The sequence below is a fragment of the Ailuropoda melanoleuca genome, chromosome 17 (genome assembly GCF_002007445.2).
Source record: "Ailuropoda melanoleuca isolate Jingjing chromosome 17, ASM200744v2, whole genome shotgun sequence".
NCBI classification, from domain to species: Eukaryota; Metazoa; Chordata; class Mammalia; order Carnivora; family Ursidae; genus Ailuropoda; species Ailuropoda melanoleuca.
The window spans coordinates 15,773,634-15,790,060 of NC_048234.1; the positions used below are offsets into that span (position 1 = coordinate 15,773,634).

General features: G+C 43.9%; 1 protein-coding gene across 5 annotated transcripts in view; it reads left to right on the top strand.

The window, feature by feature from the left end:
• SECISBP2 (SECIS binding protein 2) overlaps positions 1 to 16,427 on the top strand; it is a 44,071-nt gene that overhangs the window by 12,518 nt on the left and 15,126 nt on the right. For 4 of the 5 annotated variants that reach the window (XR_004621682.1, XR_004621681.1, XM_034646936.1 and 1 more), the window contains exons 8-10: positions 2,098 to 2,220; positions 3,430 to 3,519; positions 4,441 to 4,573. Coding sequence is in view for 3 of the 5 variants with exons in the window: in XM_034646936.1 (XP_034502827.1) it covers positions 2,098 to 2,220; positions 3,430 to 3,519; positions 4,441 to 4,573 (346 nt within the window). In the remaining 2 variants the exon portion in view is untranslated. The remainder of the gene's footprint in view (positions 1 to 2,097; positions 2,221 to 3,429; positions 3,520 to 4,440; positions 4,574 to 16,427) is intronic. The other variant, XM_034646937.1, reaches the window with a different exon arrangement.

Sequence of the window (16,427 nt, forward strand, 5' to 3'; positions counted from 1 at the left end):
TGCGGACCTTCTGTGCTGCCGGGTCGTCCTCTCGGATCCCGACAGGGTTTCATTCTGTGCTCTAGTCGCTGATCTGAGTTGGTGGTACTTGTACCCTGAGAAAAACAGAACCTCAGTCAAGGAACACAGGTGGCGGCTTTTAGAGTAAGGGACGGTGTAGACTTTTCACCCGTGGTCGTACGATGTCTGTGAACCATCTTGAAGTCTTTAAAGAAGAGATGCTGGCAGAAGTTTGTGCTCGGGTGTGTAAAGTCCTGCCTCTCCCCCCTCGTCTTTCATCTGTTGAATTTAAATTGCCTTTACCTGTAGGGTAAAGACAGCAAGACCACTGAATTCCACCTTTTGTGGTCATCTGGTGCATGTTACTGATTCTTGGTTAACTGCAGCTCGTAAGATAGCATCTCAGAATCTGTTTCTCCCTTTCAGTTCAAATAATTTTAAGCTGTCCTTTTTATTGGTTAGATTTATTTCTCCAGGAGCCTTTTTTATTGGTCTCGATTTAATTCTTGATTTTCATTGTGTATTTTTTTTTTAAAGATTTTATTTATTTATTTGACAGAGAGAGAGACAGCCAGTGAGAGAGGGAACACAGACAGGGGGAGTGGGAGAGGAAGAAGTAGGCTCCTAGAGGAGAAGCCCGATGTGGGGCTCGATCCCTGAACGGGATCATGCCCTGAGCCGAAGGTAGATGCTTAACAATTGCGCTACTCAGGCACCCCCTAAAATTGTTTTTTAACTATAAGTGTAAGAAAAGTTTATTTTAGAAGAGTTTTAAGGTAAAGACAAAATTTAGATCGCCTGTAGTCTTACAACCCAGGGGGCATGGTCTCCTATGTAACAGGGGTGGTAGGATCACAATGGTATTTCCCTCTGAAACTCTGTGTTGTGAGTTCTTATTACCAAAATAGCAAATGTAATGCCACAAAGACCTGCTTACTAGTGACGTCATCTTCCCTTTGTGGCCCAGCCCTCAGAAGCCTGTGTTAGCACCGATACGTATTCCACCTCAGGCTCCTCGGGATGTCAACAAATAGAGATTTGTTTTTTAAGTTTTTTTTTTCTTTTTAGATAAAAATGAGACTGTTGTACACACCTCGTCCTTTAGCGTTGCCTTTTTCACTTCACAGGATGTCACAGACGGCTCCTCTAGGTCAGGAGGTCACCATTCCTTCCAGTAGTCACGGGAGGGCTAGTCCCGCTGGGGTAGAGCAGCTCCCCAACACGGGAAGGCCCTGCTCTCTTAGCGCCTCCATCCGATAGAACAGCGTGTGCGGACGGGTAGTGATCAGTGCTTCGGAGGGGATGGAGAGGGACAGGCTGCACGGAGATGGGACGGTTCTTGAGCTGGAATGAGGGCGCAGTCCTGGCCTAGATCTGAGTGTGGGGGCACCTGCAGAGACCCCGAGGCCAAGGTGCACTTGACCTGACTGAGAGGGAGGGGGGAGCAGGGGAGTCACATTCAGCAGGCGTGGGATGGGCCCAGACGTTGGTCTGATTTGAAGGCTCCCCTGGGGATTCAGATGTGCGATGAGGTTTAAGGACCACTGGGACATGGTGCCAGAAATGGCACTCCCAGATTTATTTTATTTATTTTTAAAGATTTCATTTATTGGAAAGAGCTCACATGCACACATAAGCAGGGGAGCAGCAGAGCGGGAGGGAGAAGCAGGCTCTCTGCTGAGCAGGGAGCCCGATGTGGGACTCGATCCCAGGACCCCAGGATCATTACCTGAATTGAAGGCAGACGCTTCACCGATTGAGCCCCTCAGGCGCCCAGCACACCTGCATTTATGAAAAGACTTCAAGCTGGTATCAGAGACGTCACAATAACCCCCTCTGGCTCAGGAGTAGGTATGTGCAAATCAGCCAGTTTTAAAATAATTGGATACCAGAGCTTTTTCGACGGATTTCTTTCCCGTGAGAAGTACCCTGCCGAATGCTGGCTCTTGGGAAAGTGGAGACGAGGAGCCAGAGTCTGAGCAGAGTTGCCATGTGGTTAAACGACTCAGTATCTCAAGTTTGTTCTGATTCACGGAAGTAAACATTCTGTTGAATGTCTTAAAAACCGGTGATTTTTGCTGTGTTTTTTCTGTCTAGTCCAAAGCATCACAAGGTGTTGATCCTGAACAGAATGAAGCCTCGAGAAAGCATAAGAAAAAGAAAGAAAAGTCTAAATCAAAATATGAAGTCTTGACCGTTCAAGAGCCACCAAGGATTGAAGTACATTTATATTTATTACTCACTTTTTAAGATATTAATGAATGGGTCTGTCCTAATAGAAATACAGATTCCTACGGGCTTCCTAAGTGAAAGTCTGCAGCATTTCCTTTGCTAATCTTTGCCCAGTGCTAGAGAGAATAGCCGTCCCCCATTTTCTTCCCTTTGGTGGCCCAGCACTGTGGCTGAGTCGTGGGGGGCGCTCGGCCAGCGGGGGAGCGCTGAGTCGTCAAGAGCAGTGCTCGTGTGGCGGTCTAGTGGTGCGCATACCAGAGTGCTCACACTTAGTCCTCAGGATCTTGTTTCCCTGTGTTTCCTTGCTTTGGCATGCTGGCTTTTGCAGGGTCTCCTTTTCTATCCAGAAATAGGAATATAACATGCTGCACTCGAGAGAGATTAGAATCCCATAGCTCCGTCCTGGGCCCTGGCCTAGGGAATTCCACAGACTTGCAAAGTCACTCTGAACTGTTTTCCTGTGGTACTGCGAGACAGGCCCTGTCCTGCAAGGCGTCATCCTGGGTTTAGACTCCGTACCAGACCCAGCAGCCTGACTCTGGGTGCTCAGCACTGCTGCCTGCCATCCAGCTTAGGGCCAAACCTGAGACTTTCCCCCAAACCTGGGGGCTCCCAAAGCTCTTAGAATATTCCCTTGAGGACACTAGGGTTGTGTGTGTGAAGACCTGTGACCCTGGCAGAGCATTATGGTTTGGGCCAACAAATAATTCATAGAGTTCTGCTCCCATATCCCACATAACTTCTGTGAGTCAACTAAAATGCTAACAAAAGCCCGTAAGATGTTTTTAAATGGCTTCAACATGGTCATTAAAGGCCCATTGCCCTATTTTCTATTTTATTTCTATTTTGTAACCTGGGAGCAGCACACGGGCCAGAGTACTTACATCTCCTGAGTCTAGACTAAAGTTACTCTAACGGAAACACAGTTGAAGGCTGGGTGCTTGAATACTCCTGTGCTGGGGGTCTGGGGCACCCATGTCCTCGGGGCTCCCGCCCACTTGCCCTCCAGGGCAGCGGGATTAGAACTGATTTTTAAATCTGTTTCTAAGAGTAAAACAGTTTGGGGGCTGTTTTAGATCCCCTCGCGAACTCTGGGAGCTTGTTACAGACTGAGAACACGGGCAAGAAAGAGCTTGCACGTGGGCACGCTTGATTCTCATGATCCGCGAAGAGCTAAAGGGTGTGTGGTTTACTTAGGATGCCGACGAGTTCCCCAATCTGGCAGTTGCGTCTGAAAGAAGAGACAGAGTAGCATCTCCGAAATTTCAATCCAAACAGCAGCCACAGGTAATTTTTAGATGGACCCTGTCATTGCTTTACTTAACTTTTCTCGCTCAACTAAACTCTTGAGAAAAACTATTTTCCAGACTTCTTTACGTATCAAGAAAGGTGGGTTGGTTTTGATTTCTTCCTTCATTGGAGAATGACATGCAGGGTGTTGAAATACAATTGCTCTAAGCGCACGCGTTTTGTCACCTTTGTAAGAAGACTGGTGGTGGTGGCTGCCACTCCTGCGTCAGGACGCGGGGAGCACAGTGGCCTGGGGATCTTTGACGGAAAGCGAAAACGTTGACTGTTTATTTGGGAAACGGGAAGTCCTTTGTGAGGCAGCAGTGTCTGACAAAACAAGATCAGGAGACCCCCCAAAATTCACCTCTAAGCGGTCAGTAGAAGGTGAAGAGAGGACTCTCCTTGAGCCCCGGCCCCACTGCGCATTCGGGGATGAACTTGTGATTCGTCACCCGGGTGGAGAACTTGCACACTTGGCCCCATTTCTTCACTGGTCTCCAGCATCTTGACTGTCATTTTGCCTTCTCAGGTGGGGGCATCATTTTCACATTTGTGAGAAGTAAAACTCTGCACGTTGTGCACATTCACTTGAATTCCCATGGTACAGTTTGTTCCCCTTCCATCCGTGTTGCCAAAGACTCCACACAAGGCCTGTTTCTCACCTGTAGGCACGCACTCTTCGCAGTGCAGATGCAGACAGACAGGAGCCCAGGGCTGGGAGAGGGGAGGAAGTAAACAGCCACGGCAGTCACATTGAACAATAATGTGTGATTATCTGGGTTTCCCTTTAGTTAACTTTTTAAAGATTTTTTATGGTCGGTATAAATAGGTTTCGTTTTATCTTTTTCATAAAATGCAAAGCACAGTTTGTAAAATACACGCTATCCTAAGAAAACTTCTGATTTTTTAATTCTTTAGAATAATTTTAAAAATAGTGGAAAGAAGAGCCAGATTCCGGTACAGTTGGATTTGGGCGGAATGCTGGCAGCCCTGGAAAAGAAGCAGCATTCCCAGAGCGCAAAGCCGTCCTCCAGACCTGTGGTGTTCTCAGGTAAGGGAGGCTTTTGATCTCAGAGAAATGGCTGAGAGTCTTTTTCAGATAGGCTGCTCTGTGGCTACCTTATCTTTAATCAAAAGTGTGTCTATGTCATCAGAACAGCATGGTACTGGCACAAGGAGAAAGATACTAATGGACTAGATTGGGAGTCCAGAAATAAACCCATGTATCTGTGGCCAGTGAATTTTTGACCAAAATACATTCATTAAAAGAACAAGGAACAGTTTTGAAAAATGGTGCTGGGACAGCTGGGTTTCCACATGCCAGAGAAAGCTGGGCTCCTGCCTCACGCTGTATGCAGTAGTTAAAATGGGGCAATGACCTGAATATAAGAACTAAGTCCATAGGGGCGCCTGGGTGGCACAGCGGTTAAGCGTCTGCCTTCGGCTCAGGGCGTGATCCCGGCGTTATGGGATCGAGCCCCACATCAGGCTCCTCTGCTATGAGCCTGCTTCTTCTTCTCCCACTCCCCCTGCTTGTGTTCCCTCTCTCACTGGCTGTCTCTATCTCTGTCAAATAAATAAATAAAATCTTTAAAAAAAGAAAAAAAAAAGAACTAAGTCCATAAAACCGTTAGAAGAAAACAAAGGTGGGCCGCGTGGATGGCTCAGTTGGTTAAATGTTCTGACTCTTGTTCCGCTCAGGTCATGATCTCAGGTTGGGCTTCACGCTCAGTGGGGAGTCTGCTTGAGATTCTCTTTCTTTCTCTCTCTCTTTCTCAAAAATAAAAAAAATAAAGGCAAATTTCATGACCTATGATTAGGCAGTGAATTTTTACCTAGGGCACCAAAAGCACAGGCCACGAAAGCAAAAATAGATAGATAGGATTTCATCAAAATCGAGATCTTTTGTGTACCAGAGGACATTATCAAGAAAATGAAAAGATAATTTACTTAAAGCGAGAAAATGCGAATCATATATCGGATAAGGATTTGATGTCCAAAGATTTACGAACTCCTACAACTCGACAGTAAACACCCACTAGAAAATAGGCGAAGGACTTGACGTGGCTCCACAGAAGGTACACACGTGGCCAATAGCACATGGAAAGATGCTCAGCGTGATTAGTCCCTAGACGAGTGCACGCCAGCACCGCAGTGAGATGGTTCTTCGTGCCTGCTGTGGTAGCTGTCGTCAGAAACGGAGAACAGCGGGTGTCGGCAAGGATGTGGAGAAAGTGGAGAGCACTGGGACCTGGGAGAGGGGGAGCCGACTATGGGAGGCGGTCTGGCAGCTCCCGAGGACGCTAAGTACAGGGTCGGCGTGTGCCCGGCAGTTTATCCTCCATGTGCACCCCCACACTTGCAGGCCAGGGCTCATAGCACCGTTACTGCGGATCGCTCAAAGTGGAAACACCCCCAAGTATACGTCAGCACAAATGGGCAGGCAGAGTGGTCGGCTGCACCGTGGGCCGCTACTCAGCCTTCCTGCCACCTGCCCGCACTCGGATAAACGTGGAAACGTTCTCCTGAGATCAGCCAGTGCAGACGGGCCCATGCTACCAGAGAGAGCAGGAATAGACAGTCATGGAAAGAGCTAGAGGGTACCAGGGGTTGAAGGTATGGGGAGTTACTGTTTTGTGGGGACAGACTCTCAGTTTGGGGCACGAAAAACTTCGGGGAATAGGTGGGGGTGTTGGTCGCACAACATTGTGAATGTAATTGATGCCCCCGAATTGTGTGCTTAGGAATAGTTAAAATACTAATTTTTACAAGTTACTTAAATATGATGAGTTTAAGAAATGGCAGTTAAGTGTTGTAACAGTGATGTGCTCATGAGCCTAAAATATTTACTGTCTGGCCCTTTAAGGAAAAGCTGTCTAACTTGACCTTTCCACCCATCAATATTTTATTTTTTTTGCTGCATTTCAGAGTTGCCGACCTTGGTCGATAGCACCTCTCAGTGTTGCAGCGGGTGTGTCATTGGCTAGCGTCCGTGGTTCTCCTTGTCTTTGCAGGTGAAGCCTGCATGTAGCAAATGCACAGATCTTAGGTCTGCCCTCCGCAGAGTAACCCAGCGGCCGTCCGCACCCTTGGAAACTCCCTCGGCTGCGCCCAGCAGGTCCATGCTGTGCCCCCAGGCAGCCCCGTGTGTAGTCTTTGCCACAGATTTCCTTTCTCCTGTTCTAGAGCTTGGTAGAAATGGGATCCTACAGCGTACGCTCCTTCGTGCAAGGCTTCCTTCACTCGTCAGGCGTTTCTGAGGTTTCCTGCCTGTTTTAAGGTGTGCAGTTCATGGTGTGGAGTTCATCCACAGTGTTGTGTAGTCTCGTTGTTCTGGTTCCGCACCTCTTCATCCTGCTGGAAAGAGACCCCTGCCCAGTAAGCTGCCCAGTAAGCTCCCCATTTCTCCAGCCCCTCGCAACCCCGTGTGCATTTTCTCTATTGATTTACCTGTCCTGACGTGTTATGTAAATAGAACGGTGCAATTGGTGACCTTTTGTGCCAGTCTGTTTTCACTTGGCAGAGCGTGTTGGACGTTCGTCCGTCCCTGCATCAGCATCTGGCTAGTTTTCGTAGCTGAATCCTATTCCTTGGACTTAGTTGTTTACCCATTCCTCCCCTGACAGACGTGTAGGTTGTCTCCACCTTGGCTGTTGTGAGTAGTACTTTTGTGTACCGTTCATGTACCAGTATTTTTAAGAGGCAGATTTTATATTTTCTGGTTCAGGTCACATTTCTGAGTAGTTGCAGGTTGAATTGTGAGGCTGGGATTATCTAATATTGAAATGATATTTTGGCCAGAATCCCAGGAATGCCCAAATCCCGATAAAAGTACAAACCAGGAAAGAGGCATTTGGGGTTGTTCTTTATTTTTAGCTGAGCCAGTGCCGAATACGCCTCTGCAGAGCTTTCTGGCTAGAACATAACTCAGAGGACTTTGGGCTTGAGTCTCTCCTGGACCCCAAATCACATCTCCCCACCCGGCTGCCAGGGTCATGAGGAGGCAATACGTGTTCTTACAGGAGCACAGAGAGGAGTAGCCCTGGTTATGTAGCACACAGTGCCTTGAAATCTATGGTGTGTTTCCTTTAAACAGCATGTAGTCACATTTTTCTCTCTTATCCAGTCTGACGGTCTCTGCCTCTTGAGTGGGGTGTTCCTTTCATTCACATTTAATGTAATTGTTACTGTGGTTGAATTTACATCTGCTGTTTTGGTGGTTTTTTAAATTCTTTCATGTCTTCTTTGTTTCTTTTTAACTGTCATCTTTTATGCTAAGTAAAAAATTTTATTTATTTATTTATTTATTTATTTATTTATTTTTAGAGGCGGGGAGGGATGGGGGGAGAGAGAGGGAATCTTAAGTAAGCTTCACGCCTGGGGCTGGATCCCTCAACCCTGAGCTCATGACCTGAGCTGAAATCAAGAGTCTGAGTCTTAACCGGCTGAGCCCAGGCACCCCATGTAAATATTTTCAGAGTACCATTTTGATTCCTTCAGTTATTTTTTTCTTTCCTTTAAAAAAAAATAATTTTCTTATAAATAGGAAAGTAAGTGGTTGCTCCAGGAATTACAGTATGTGTCTGAGTTTCCACATTGGAGAAACTTGACTACAGTATAACTCTTCTGTCCCTCTTTCTCTCTGCGCTGTCATCGTCTGTTTCACGCCTGTACAATACGGTGTTGTAAGGATTGCTCTATGTAGTCGTGTCTTGAAGAAACTAAGACAAGGAATGAGAAAAAAATTTGTTTAGCAGCTTTATATTCACAGCTGTGAGAGTTCTGTATTTATCCGTCTGGAGTCTGTTACCGTCCAGTGGCACGTCCTTCAGCATTTTTTCTGAAAGCCTTCCTCTCGTATCGTACAGGAGTTCTGCTGAGCATCGAATTCTCTCATGCTTTGTCTAGGAACGTCTTTATTTTGCATTTAGTTTTGGGAAAGATAGTTTTGCTGGATATAGAATTGCTGCTTGGCGAATTTTTTCTCCCTCAGTACATATGTACCTTGGAGATACTGTGGGTGTGGTTCCAGACCACTGCAAGAAAGTGAATATTGCAGTAAAGCAGGTCAAATTAATTTTTGGTTCCCAGTGCATATAAAAGTCATGTTTACATTGTACTGTAGTCTATCAAGTGCAACAGCGTTACGTCCAAAAAAACAATGTACATATCTTAAATAAAAAATATTTCTAAAAAATGCTAACCATCGTCTGAGCTTTTAGGAGCCATCATCTTTTTGCTGGTGGAGGGTCTTGTCTGATGTTTAAGGCTGCTGACCCATGAGAGTGGTGGCAGCTGTGGCCATTTCTGAAAATAAGGCAGCCCTGAAGTTTGCTGCATGGATTCACTCTTCTTTCAGGAACGGTTTTCAAACTAGAGTCCAGGGCTGCCTAGGTGCTCAGTTCTGTTGGTTAAGTGCCTGCCTTTGGCTCGGGTCATGATCTCAGGGTCCTGGCATTGAGCCCTGTGTTGGATTCCTCCCTGCCTCCTCCTCCCCCCGCTCATGCTCTCTCTGTCTCTCTCTCAAAGATATAAATAAAATCTTAAAAAAAAAAAAAGAAAAACCCAAAAACTGGAGTCCATCCTCTCAAACCCTGCCTCTGCTTTACAACTGTGTTCATGTGATATTCTAAATCCTTTGTTGTCATTTCAATAGTCTTTTTTTTTTTATGATTTTTTATTATGTTAGTCATCATACAGTACATCCCCGGATTCCGATGTAAAGTTCGATGATTCTCTAGTTGCGTATAACACCCAGTGCACCATGCAATACGTGCCCTCCTTACTACCCATCACCGGTCTATCCCATTCCCCCACCCCCCTCCCCTCTGAAGCCCTGAGTTTGTTTCCCAGAGTCCATAGTCTCTCATGTTTCATTCCCTCTTCTGATTACCCCCCCTTCTTTATCCCTTTTTCCCCCTGCCAATCATCCTAGTTCTTATGTTCCATAGGTGAGAGAAATCATATGATATTTGTCTTTCTCTGCTTGACTTATTTCACTTAGCGTTATCTCCTCCAGTGCCATCCATGTTGCAGCAATGTCATTTCATTAGTCTTGATGGCATCTTCACCAGTAGATTCCATCTCAAGAATCCACTTTCTTTGCTCATCCGTAAGAAGCAACTCCTCACCCGTTAGGTTTTATCACGAAATTGTGGCAGTTCTGTTCCATCTTCAGGCCATACTTCTGAGCCTGGTTCTCTTGCTGTTTCCCCCACATCTGCAGCGACTTCCTCCAGTGAAGTCTTGAACGCGTCAAAGCCATCCATGAGGGCTGGAATCAGCTTCTTCCAAACTCCTATGAATGTTAATATTTTGACCTCTTCCGGATAGTGAATCCTTTCCAGGATGTTTGCAGTTCACTCTGCCCAGACCCATCAGAGCAATCACTGTCTGCCATAGATAGTCTTATTATTGAAGACCTGCATTTCCTAGCCTATGCCATAGCCTCGTGAAATGGAGGTCTACAGTAATAAGACTCCAAAGTCAAGATAACTAGACAACCCCTTGATCCGTGGGCTGCAGAGTAGATGTTGTGTTACAAGCACAAAAACAATATTAAGCTTGTTAATTGATCTTATCAGAGCTCTTGAGTGACCAGTTGCACTGTCAGTGAGCAGTTCTATTTGGAACGGAATCATTTTTTCTGAGCCATAGGTCTCAACAGTGGGCTTAAAATAGTCAGTGAACCATGTTGTAAACAGATGTGCTGTCCCCAGGCCTTCTTGTTCCATGTAAAGATCAGGGGGAAGGTGGATTTAGCATAATTTCTTCCCCTAAATTCCAGTATACTTAACGTACAGTGTTACGTTAGTTTCAGGTGGAAAGCACAGGAATTCAGCAATTCTGTACATTACTCAGTGCTCGTCACAGTAAGTGCTCTTAAACCCCTTCACCCGTTTCACCCAGTCCCCTACCCACCTCTCCTTTGCTAACCATCAGTTTGTTTTGTATAATTAAGAGTGCGTTTTTTTTGTTTTTGTTTTTTCTTTGTTTCTTCAATTTCACTTGAGTGAAATCATGTTATCCGTCTTTCTCTGACTTCTTTCATTTATCATAACACTCTCTAGATGCATCCTTTTGTTGCAAGTGGCAAGATTTCCTTTTTGTCTTTTTATGGTTAAGTAATATTCCATTGTATATATGGATACGTACCACTTCTTTATTCATCTGTCTGTGGACACTCGGACCGTTTCCGTAATGTGGCTGTCGTAAATAATGCTGCAGTAAACACAGGGGTGCGTATGTCTTTTTGAATTCGTGTTTCTGTATTCTTTCCGTAAATACCCAGTAGTGTGGTTCCTGGATCACAGGGCAGCTCTGATTTTAACTCTCTGAGAAGCTTCCATCCCCGTGGCTGCACCCGTTTGTGGTCCCCCCAGCAGCGCCTGATCCCCCTTTCTCCACATCGTCGCCCACACTTGTTTCTTGTGCTCTTGATTTGAGCCATTCTGACAAGTGTGAGGTGGGATCTCGTTGTGGTTTTGATCTGCGTGTCCCTGGTGAGTGAGGCTGACTGTATTCTCATGTGTCGGTTGGCCGTCTGCATGTCTTTTTTAGAGAAATGTCTGTTTATGTCTTCTGTCCATTTTTAGTTGGAATATTTGTTTTTTTGGTGTTAAGTTGTGTAAGTTCTTTATGTGTTTTGGATACTAACCCCTCATCGGAGGTGTCATTGGCAGATGTCTGCTCCCATTCCCTAGGCTGTCTTTTAGTTTTGTTGGTGGTTTCCTTCACTGTGCACAAACTTTTTATTGTAGTGTCCCAACAGTTTATTTTTGCTTTTATTTCCTTTGCTTCAGGACACGTATCTAGAGAAATGTTGCTGTGGCGGATGTCAGAGACATTACTGCCTGTGCTCCCTTCTAGGATTTTTATGGCTTCAGGTCTCACATGTAGGTCTTTAATCCATTTCAAATTTATTTTTGTGTATGATGTAAGAAGCTAGTTGTTTCATTATTTTGCACGTAGCTGTCCAGTTAATCAAGGACCATTTGTCAAAGAGACCACCTTTCCCCATTGTCTATTCTTGTCTCCATTTTTGAAGATTAATTAGCCATATGATTGTGGATTTATTTCTGGTCTTTCTGTCCTGCTCCATTGATCTGTGTGTTTGCTTTTTGTGTTAGTACCATACTGGTTTTTTTTTTCCCCAAGATTTATTTATTTACTTATTTTAGAGAGAGGGAGAGGGAAAGAGAATCTGAAGCAGGCTCTGCACTCACGTGACCCTGAGATTATGACCTGAGCTGAAAACAGGAGTTGGACGCCTGACTGTGCCACTCAGGCGCCCCAGTACCGTACTCTTTTGATTACTGTAGCTTTGTACTTGAAGTCTGGGATTGTGATACCTTCAGTTTTGTGTTTCTTTTTCAAGATTGCTTTGAATATTTAGGGTCTTCTCTGGTTCTATAAAAATTTTAGAATTATTCTCGTTTTGTGAAAAATGCTGTTGATATTTTGAGAGGGATTGCATTAAATCTGTAGACTGCTTTGGGTAATATGGATGTTTTAACAGTATTTGTTCTCCCCATCCATGAGCATGGAATATCTTTTTTTTTCTTTTTTAAGATTCTATTTATTTATTTGAGAGCGAGAGCGCACAAGCAGGGGGAGCAGCTGACTCCCCGCTGAGCAGGGAGCCCGATGGGGGTTCCCTCCCAGGACACTGGCATCGTGACCTGAGCCTTAGGCAGAGCCTTCACTGACTGACCCAGGCGCCCCAGCATGGAATATCTTTCCATTTGTTTGTGTTCTCTTCAGTTTCTTTTGTCAGTGTTTTATAGTTTTCACAGTACACACATCTTTTACCTTCTTGGTTAAGTTTATTCCTAGGTATTTTATTATTTTTGGTGCCATTGTAAATGGATCTCTTGTCTTAATTTCTTTTTATGCTATTTCATTATTAGTGCATAGAAATGCAATGGATTTCTGTGTGTTGATTTCGTATTCTCCAACTTTACTGATTCATTTATCAGTTTTAGTAGTTTTTGGTGGAGTCTAGGGTTTTCTATATACAGTATCATATCATCTGCAAATAGTGAACGTTTGACTTCTTTCTTACCAATTTGGAAGACTTGTTTCTTGCTGTTTTCTGACTGCCGTGGCTTGGACTTCGGGTACTGTGTTGAATAAAAGCGGTGGCATCCTTTTCTCGTTCCTGATGTTAGGGTAAAGCTCATAGTTTTTCACCATTGAGTGTGAAGTTAGTTGTGGATTTTTCATAAATGGCCTTTATTATGTTGAGGTAAGTCCCCTCTAACCTACTTTGTTGAGGGTTTTTATCATGAGTGGATGTTGTACTTTGTCAAATGCTTTTTCTGCATCTGTTGAAATGATCATATGGTTTTTATCCTTCTCCTATTGGTGCGTGTATTATATTGATTTGTGAATATTGAATCACCCTTGTTTCCCAGGAGTAAATCCCACTTGATCATGGTGAATGATTTTTTTTGATGTATTGTTGATTCAGTTTGCTGTTTTCTTGAGGATTTTTACATCTGTGTTCATCAGAGATGTTGTCTTGCAGTTCTCTTTTATTGTGGTGTCTTTATCTGGTTTTGGTATCAGGGTAATGCTGGCCTCATAGAATGAATTTGGAAGATTCCTTCCTCTTTTATTTTTTAGAATAGTTTGAGAAGAGTAGGTATTAGCTTCTTCATCTGTGAAGCCATCTGGTCCTGGACTTTTGTTTGTTGGGAGTTTTTTGATTAGTGATTCAGTTTCACGGAGGGTAATCGGTCTCTTCAAATTTTCTATTCCTGATTCGGTTTAGGGAGGTTATGTGTTTGTAGGAATTTATCCATTTCTGCTCTATGCTAGTTTGTTGGTATATAATTTTTCATAATATTCTCTTACAATCCTTTGTATTTCTGTGGTTTTGCTTCTCTTTCATTTCTGAATTTGTTGATTTCAGTCCTCTTTTTTTTTCCCCCATAAGCCTGGCTAAAAATTTATTCATTTTGTTGATCTTTTCAAAGAACCAGCTCCTGGTTTCATTGATCTGTTCTATTGTGGTTTTTGGTTTTTTGTTAGTCTCCGTATCATTTATTTCTGCTATAATATTTAAGATTTCCTTCCTTCTACTCGTATGGGGTTTTGTTTTCTTCTTTTTCTTCTTTTTAGGTGTTAAGTTAGGTTGTTTGAGATTTTTCTTGCTTCTTGTGGTAGACGTGTATTGCCATAAACTTCTCTCTTAGAACAAATTTTGCTGCGTCCCAAAGATTTTGGACCATTGTGTTTTCGTTCTCATTTGTTTCCCTGTACTTTTTGATTTCTTAGTTGACCCATTCATCGTTAGTAACATGTTGTTAATCTCCCTGTGTTTGTGTTCTTTCCAGATTTTTCTTTTTGGTTGACTTCTGGTTTTATAGCGCTGTGGTCAGAAAAGATGTGTAGTGTGATTGTGAGCCTCTTGAATTTCTTGAGACTTGTTTTGTGGGCTAATATGTGATCTACTGTGGAGAAAGTTCTGTGTGCACTTGGCAAGAATGTACATTCTGCTGTTTTAGGATGGAACGTTCTGAATATATCTGTTGGATATATCTGGTGCAGTGTGTCATTCAAAGCCACTGATTCCTTGTTGATTTTCTGTTTGGGTAATCTATCCATTGATGTTAGTAGGGTGTTAAAGTTCCCTACTATTAGCGTATTACTATTGATTACTTCCTTTACATTTATTATTAGCTGCTTTATGTATTTGGTTGCTCCTCCTTTGGATGCACAAATATTTACAATTGTTATGTCTTCTTGTTGGATTGCCCTCCTTTTTTTTTTTTTTAATACTTTATTTATAGAGAAAGGGGGAGAGTGCGAGCGCACACAAGCGGGGGGTGGGGGGCGGCAGAAGCGACTCCGCACTGAGCAGGGAGCCCGATGTGGGTCTGGATCCCAGGAGCCTGGGATCATGACCTGAGCTGAAGGCAGACGCTCAACCCACTGAGCTGCGTGGGTCCTGTGTTGCCCTCTTTATGGTTATGTAGGATCCTTCTCTGTTCCTTGTCTTTGTCTTAAATCTGTTTTGTCTAAGGCAAGTATTGCTACCTCAGCTTTCTTTCCACTTCCATCTGCATAGGAAATGCTCTTCCATCCCTGCACTTTCAGTCTGCATGTGGCATTGGGTCTGAAATGAGTCTCTGGTAGGACAGCATATAGCTGGGTCTTGATTTTTTTATCCACTCTGTCACCCGTGTCTTCTGATTGGAGCTTTTAGTCCATTTGTGTTATTGATGAGTATGTACTCACTGCCATTTTGTTACTTGTTTTATGGTTGTTTTTATAATTCTTCTCTGATCCTTCTCTTGCTCTCTTTTCTCACGGTTTGCTGGCCATCTTTAATGATCTACGTGGATTCCTTTCTCTTTGTTTTTTGAGTATCTATTACGAATTTTTGATTTGTGGTTACCATTAGGTTGGCATATCACATCTTACGCATGTAGCTGTCTATGTTAAGTTTACGGTCGCTTAAGTTTGAACCCATCCTAAAAGCACTGAATTTTTACTCCTCTCCCCATCATGTTTTAGGTATATGGTGTCACACTTTACATCCTTTTATTTTGTGTCTCCCTCGACTGATTTTTGTAGATAATACTTAATATTACTGCTTTTGTGCTGCCACCTTTCTCACTCCTGCTCATGGTCTTTCTTTTCCAGTCACGGATACCCCTGTAATAGTTCTTTTAGGGCTGGTTTAGTGGTCATGAATTCCTTAACTTTTGTTTGGGAAACTGTTTCTTTCTCCTTCTATTCTGAATTGACAGCCTTGCCGGATAGAGTCTTCTCACCTGCGTGTTTTTCCCTTCAGCACCTTGAATGTATCCTGTTGCTAAGTATCTGCTGAAAAAAATCCCCTCACAGCCTCATGGGGGTTCCCTTGGATGTAACTGTTTCCTCTCTTGCTTTTTTGTTTTGTTTTTTAGAGAGAGAGTGCGGTGAGGGAGGCAGAAGGAGGAAGAGAGAAAATCTTTTTTTTTTTTTTAAGATTTTATTTATTTATTCGACAGAGATAGAGACAACCAGCGAGAGAGGGAACACAAGCGGGAGTGGGACAGGAAGAAGCAGGCTCACAACGGAGGAGCCTGATGTGGGGCTCGATCCCATAACGCCGGGATCACGCCCTGAGCCGAGGGCAGATGCTTAACCGCTGTGCCACCCAGGTGCCCCAAGAGAGAATCTTAAGCAGGCTCCATGCCCAGCACAGAGCCCGATGTGGGGACCAGTCCCACAACTCTGCGATCATGACCTGAGCCACCATCAAGAGTCGGATGCTTAACTGACTGAGCCACCCGGGTGCTCCTCTCTTGTTGGTTTTAAAATTCTCCTTTATCGGTACTTTTTGCCATGTTAATTACTGAGGATGTTGGTGCAAATCTCCTTGGTTTATTTTGTGGGGGACTTTCTGTGTCACCTGCATCTGGATTTCTGTTTCCTTCCTCAGATTCGGGAAGCTTTCAGCTGTTATTTCTGCAAATATATTTTCTGCCCCGTTTTCTTTCTCTCTGTAATGCGTATCTTACTACTCTTGATGGTGATGCTGAGTTCCCTTAGTGTATTTTCATTCTTTCTTATTCTCCCTCTCCCTCTCTCTCGTGGTCGGCTTCCTTGTCTCCATCCCTTCGCCTCCCAGGTTGCTGACCCGTTTTTCCACTTCCTCCAGTTCACTGTTTATTCCACGTAGGGTACTTTTAATTTCAGTTACTGAGTACTCCATCTCGGATGGGCTCTTCTTTATGTTTTCTATCTCATTGTCAAGGGTCTTATTGAGGTCCTCCACTCTTTTCTCAAGTTCAGTGAGTCTCTTAATGACCATTACTTTATTTTTATTTATTTTTTAAAATTTTTTATTATGTTATGTTAGTCACCATACAGTACATCCCTAGTTTTTGATGTAAAGCTCCATGATTCAA